Below are 6,042 nucleotides of genomic sequence, written 5' to 3' on the forward strand. Positions count from 1 at the left end.
CAATCCCTTATATTTCAGAAGCAGCTCTTCTCTTAGTAGTGGGTGCATTGTGTATGTTCTCTAAATGCTGCTGCTGCTTCTAACAGCTTTTGTTAGAAGCAATTCGCCTTGTAACACATTATTATTCAGTTCCATTTCTAAGTATGTGTCATTTTACACATATATAAGCTATGGTATTTTATAGCAAGCTTTTTTTCCCCCCAGTCTTAGATAATATATGGCTTCACAAGAGGAAAACCAAGCTCAGCCCTTTGCAGACATCTTTGATGAAGATGAAGCTGAAAAATCCTTTCTGTTGTCCAAGCCCACTTGCTTAGTTGTCCTTGGAAAGCCAGTAAGATGTCTGATAGAAGTGGTTTCTTCAGATATTCTGCTAACAATTCTACTTTTCCTTTCAAAACATCAGTGTAGTGACACTAGCAAAAAGGTCAAAGGCCTACTTTTTTATCTTTTCCACTTTGCAAATCCTGCAGGTTGTGGTAAAGATTCTGATCTCATTTAATGAGGCCAATTTTTGGTCTGACTGGTCAATTACAATTAAAAATGTTATTACTGTACTTAAAAGTCACATGTTGCTCAAAAAGCTTCTCCTCTTTTCACATTGGCAACTGGATTGTTTTAATGTTATTTCAGTATCCTAAATTTTAAAAAACTTGACATATTAAAGACATAAATAGACATAAAATACCTTCAAATCAATGTACTGACTTACAGACATGCAATGAGATATTAATATTAAAAGTTTGATGTAATTATATGTCATATATTTGGGAATGACTGAAATCCACCAAGGTGTCCTGATAAGGAGATTTGTACTATATTTTAACTGTCGTGCAAGGTCTCTCTTTTTCTCAAACAATTTGTGGCCTTCTTTACTGTGTAAAATTTGATGTTTTGTAATCCTAGACTTCTCAGATTTCATCTTCCCAAATGTAGGAGACTGTACGAGTGATTTTACATTAGTGCCTTAGTTTTCTGAAGGGGGTTCTTTTTTGGTGCAAGTTTGCCTTTTGTCTGTACTGAATCTGGTATGCACTTAAAACACACCACCGGTGCCCTGAAAGCTGCTTTCCTCTTGAACAACATTGCAGTTACCCATGAAAGGTGCCTTCAGAGCACCCCACTTCCCATGTGAACAAAAGGTCCTCTATCAGCTTGCCCTCTGCATTTGTGTGTGTTTCCCTTAGGTAACACAACAGAGCGTGAAATGACCGAATGGAAATCTGCTTTGTGCTGCCTAGCAGGTAGAGAGATAAATGGTGTGCACCTAGAACCGACAATAAACCCAAACTTCAAAGCCAGTTGACCCACCAAATCAAGCCCCAGTCCCTCTCTGCACCACACCACGTACTACTGTAGAGCCCTCCTACATTGTGGTGCGGTGCATCAGCATATAGTCACATGGCAGTCGCAGATTTTATCATGGGAAATGGCCATAGTGTTAAGATGCAGCTACATTTCCTTTCTTCAAAGACTTTCAGCAGGGTGGAAGGCTCCCAGTCCATAGTGTTTGCACAAGCCTGCATGCTTTCTTACTCCTTGGCTCCACTTGCTGGGTAATGCTTGACTGCAAATCTTTACATTTGACTAAACTGAGAAAGGAGGCAGGGTGGTGTTCTGCAAGTGGATGAGATGCAAACATCACAGTGAGACTGTATAAGGTGATAGCCAACAAGTGTGCCTTATGGTCAGCATGAGACTCGAAAATGTATTCAGCTCAGTAGAAAACTACAGTGGACTGGCTTGCCTAGTTTGAAACAAATGACACATTTCCAACTTTATATTTTTATAGGCCAAACCAGCATAAGATACACATTGAAGGACAGTGCAAAAAACATATAAGGAATTGATATTCTTATGTGAAATCATTGCCTTCAGTAGATGTTTGATATTAATACAAATTTTAACAAAGGGTTAAAATTGCACAGGCCCAGCTAAGAAGACAGGGAATTAAATATTCTATTTTTATGATAATATCTTTTATTTATATGACTGATGCATAGAGCATCTGTCTTATTTAAAATACTTCTTTTAAGCTAAAAGCATAGTGCCATTAAAGCAAAACCAAATACATATATTCTCATCACACTCATAGGCTGGAGTGTTTGCTGATACATTGTTAACTGGGACTGTGATTTATTTGTGTTTTTTTTAAATTTTTTAATCACAAAATTTATCTAGGGCAAACAGACTGTCAAAAAAGGTCTTCTTGTATGCCTTTGAAAAAAGGGCATAATCCTAAGGGTAGAAGGCAGGGAGTTTTGCAAAATCCTATTCAGGTACCTGTACTCTTAGAGGCCTCATTACTCTTGCTTATGTTGGTTCCTCAGGATTCATATAAGTGATAAAATAAACATTTTGTCAGTATGTAAACCAGATTTGTGGACTAACAAGGGCAGTTTTTACATATTCATTGTTTTAGTTAAAGAATACTATCCCTATGTATCTTCCCAAGAAATGGCTGGACAGGTTTGCATCATAATTTGAGACTGAAGATAATAAATTTCAGTCCCAAAGGGTTTCTCGTAGGAATTTATAGGGAAATCATAGCTGAGTTTTAGAGAGAGTTACTCAGAAACAAAGTCAATATAATTACTCTGGAAATAATTAACGGCAAAGGACAGTAACAGTCTATTAGCAATGCAAGACAGTATAGAATAGAGGATGGTATTCAAAAGAGTGTTTGTGTTTGCCCAGTGCCTAACTCAGAGATCCTAATCCTGATGGTAGCTTTTAACTGTTTTTATCATATGAAAATATATTCTTTATTGTGTAATATGTTTGGGCTTTTTTTCCTTCTGCCTGTTTTTCCTTTAAATGTATATTTTTCATTTTAAGGGTTCTGGAAAGAAAACGTTAGCTAGAAAACTAGCACAAATACGGAAATGCATTTTCATAGAAGGTAAACATACACTGCATTTGAAATGTTGCCTTGGCTTCATAATGTCTTTTGGTTTAGAGTATCCTTGCTGTTCCCTGTAATTCAAAATGACGTGTTTCTGATTGCAGTAAAGACTACTGTTAAGGACCAAGTAACCATTTTGCCAGAAATGCAATTGCTGAAAAATGGCCTTTTAGTTACAGGAGGCTTAGAAAATATTTCCTTCCCTTCCCCTTTCCCTTTCCCTTCTCTCTTCTCTCTCTTCTCTCATCTCTCGTCTCTCGTCTCTCTTCCCTCTTTTCTCTCTCTTCTCTTCTCTCTTCTCTCTTCTCTTTTCAGAAAGGGATATATGTAACACATAATAATCAAGTCCTATTCCCAATCCTGTAAGGTGATTCATGTGACCCTTCTTGTTCACATGGAGGCAAGTCATTCAACTTCAGAGAGCACAGAGATTTTCCAATAGACCATGAACAAATAGGATGATCTTTTCTTTCTGTTTGTGCAGTGCCTAATAAAAGTACTGGGATGTACTCCAGGAAACGGAAACGTGGATTTTGTATCAGTATAATAATGGATGGAATGGGAGCTGGTACTTTCAAATTTCTAAAAGAAAAACATCCGATGGCTTATTACAGAAGATGTAGTTAATTTTTACCACCATTTGTTTCCCAGAATGCATGATACCATTTCATTTTCTAAACTATCCAGCTCCATTTCTGACAGTCCCTCTCATCAAAGATTTTTGAAGATCTGTAGAGTAAAACCTGTTGCTTGCAACATTATCTTATTCCCTATCAACACATTGCTAGATGTGTTTTTTCATTTCAAGGCATCTCAGCAAGAAAGTAAGTTCCTACAAAAATAATTAAGTCTCTGGCAGTTTTCTTTTGTACTAATTTTGTCACCAGTAACAAAAAAAAAAAATAAGTATCTGTAATTTTTTTAAAGCCCTGGTAGTATTTTTGTATCTGTGACATTATAATTCGCAAGTCTTGATTCATTCCTTAAGTTTTATGAAAAAAGAGAACTTTTCCAGCAGATTTGTCCTACCAGTTTGAAGGCTAATATAATCTTTTTAAGCAGAAGAAAAGAAAGCACATAACAACCTTAACCATGAAGCAATTTCTTGACTGCCTCTTTGGGGACACCAAATTATAAATCTGATTTTATGGTATATATGTCTACAGTTGTTCTGATTATGAAGTAACTCCTTATATATCAATTTTCATTATATTTTTTTCTTTTAAATGTGCCCCCTAGTATTTTTTATTGTTCTAATAAAAGCCCCCTAGTGGACAGTGTAACACTTCATATTCCTGTGAATACACAGGCTTATTTTCAAATTAAGTATCTCTATCTTATTTTGAAGATTTGGAATTATAATATGGTAAAATTCAGTTTTAATAAAATGCTTTTTTGACTTATGGAAATACTGAGTTTTTAGTTCATAGGATTGTCTAACAAAAATTTAATACCTAGTCCAAAACATAGATCAGACCAAAATTGGAAGGAGCCTTAGGAATGTACTTAAGCCAGTCCACACTGTTTGAAAGTTTTTAAACCATTATAACAAATGTCTATCAAATCTGTTTTTAAAAATTTCTAGGCAGACCACAGTCTTTGCCATTAGAAAGTTTTTCTTAATGACTGATGTAAATCTCTCTTATTGCATTTCTATGTAGATTAAAAGCATTATTCTTTTCTTCTTTTGCTCATGATATTTCTTCTAATCTTCTTTTGTCTAGTGTACCCACACATGTGTACACACACGTTCCTTCAACTTTTCCTAATACTTTTTTTTTTCATTTTCCACATCAAAAAAGAAGGAAACAAAGAATGGGAAACAAAGAATTCAACATACAGAAACATGCATAATATAGCTCAGAAAGGACCTCCAGAGGTCATTGAGTCCAACCTTTCACTCAAAGCAGGGTCAACTAGAGAAGGATGCTCAGGTGTGTGTCCAGTTGAGTCTGGAATATCTCCAAGGATGGAGACTCCACCACCTCTCTGGGCAGCTCTTTCCAATGTTTGACCACCTTCATGATGAAAAATTGCTTCATAATTGGAATTTCTCATGTTCCTATTGTGTCTCTTGCTTCCTGTCCTATCTGCACTTCTGTGAAGACAGCGGTTCTGTCTTTGTGCCTTGCCATTAAGTAGTTTTAGACAGCAGTAAGAGCTGTCCTGTTTTCTCCAGGCTGAACAAGGCCAGCTCTTTCGGCTTCTCCTAGTACGTTCAACACTTCCAATCATTTTGGTGCTCTCCACTGGACTCGCTCCAGTGTATCAATATCCGTCTTGCGCTGTGTTATTTATTTAAAAAATAATCGAAGTTAGAGAATTATTAAATAGGAAAGGTGTTTACAATCTTGGTAATTTGACAAAATACTTTCTATCCATTTATCCAATGAATAGGTCAATACTCATAAATAAAACAGGGCCAAGGTACATGTACAGTGCTGATTTTCAGTTGTCTGTGTTGTTTGTTAATACATTCCCTGTCTCAGTTTGGGCCCATGGCAAATAGTGCTCTCCCAAACACACCTATTCATAGTATGAAGGATAGTATGCATGATGGTCATCATGACTAGTAGGATCAATTTGAAAACATCAGAATCTGTGTTCTGGGGAGAAAGATTTTAGCTACATAGGTATGAACCACCTGGCCAGCACCAAACCTGGCTTGGTTTATTAATAATATAGATGTGGCCTGAAGGGTCATTCTTTAAAATTTTTGTGAGTGTCTGCTTATTTCAATGGTATTAGAAGTGTGAAAGACTTCCAGGATCATTCTGCTATGATGTGCCTGTTCACAGAGACAGCGCGCAGGCCTTTGAATTTGATGGGTGTCAAATTTAGTATTTATTTAATTTTAGATAATTAGACAATGTAAGGAGCAGGTTTTTAAAGCAGCTTTTTTAAAAGCCCTTAAAGCCATTTTTTAAAAGCCCTTTAGACACACAACTGGTTTTGTGTGTCTAAACAGTTCTTTTTCTAAAACTTGCTTTTAAAATTTGGGAAGTGTTTGAGCTCAGATACTCATCTCTGGATTACATACCAGTAATACTAATTTAATATAAATCAGTAGTTAAAATAATCTTGCAAGGCTGCTGTTGTGCATTTGTCTGTAGTATCTATAGGGCTAAACTGTAGGG

General features: G+C 36.2%; 1 protein-coding gene across 1 annotated transcript in view; it reads left to right on the plus strand.

Moving 5' to 3' along the window:
• Positions 1-217: 217 nt before the first annotated feature.
• LOC104617895 (adenylate kinase 9-like) overlaps positions 218-6,042 on the plus strand; it is a gene marked incomplete at its 3' end in the record, with an annotated part of 55,823 nt that continues 49,998 nt past the window's right edge. The window contains exons 1-2 of the mRNA XM_010283332.1: positions 218-334; positions 2,839-2,902. Of these exons, the coding sequence (XP_010281634.1) occupies positions 218-334; positions 2,839-2,902 (181 nt within the window). The remainder of the gene's footprint in view (positions 335-2,838; positions 2,903-6,042) is intronic.

Source organism: Phaethon lepturus, unplaced genomic scaffold, assembly GCF_000687285.1.
Source record: "Phaethon lepturus isolate BGI_N335 unplaced genomic scaffold, ASM68728v1 scaffold19153, whole genome shotgun sequence".
Taxonomy (NCBI): Eukaryota; Metazoa; Chordata; class Aves; order Phaethontiformes; family Phaethontidae; genus Phaethon; species Phaethon lepturus.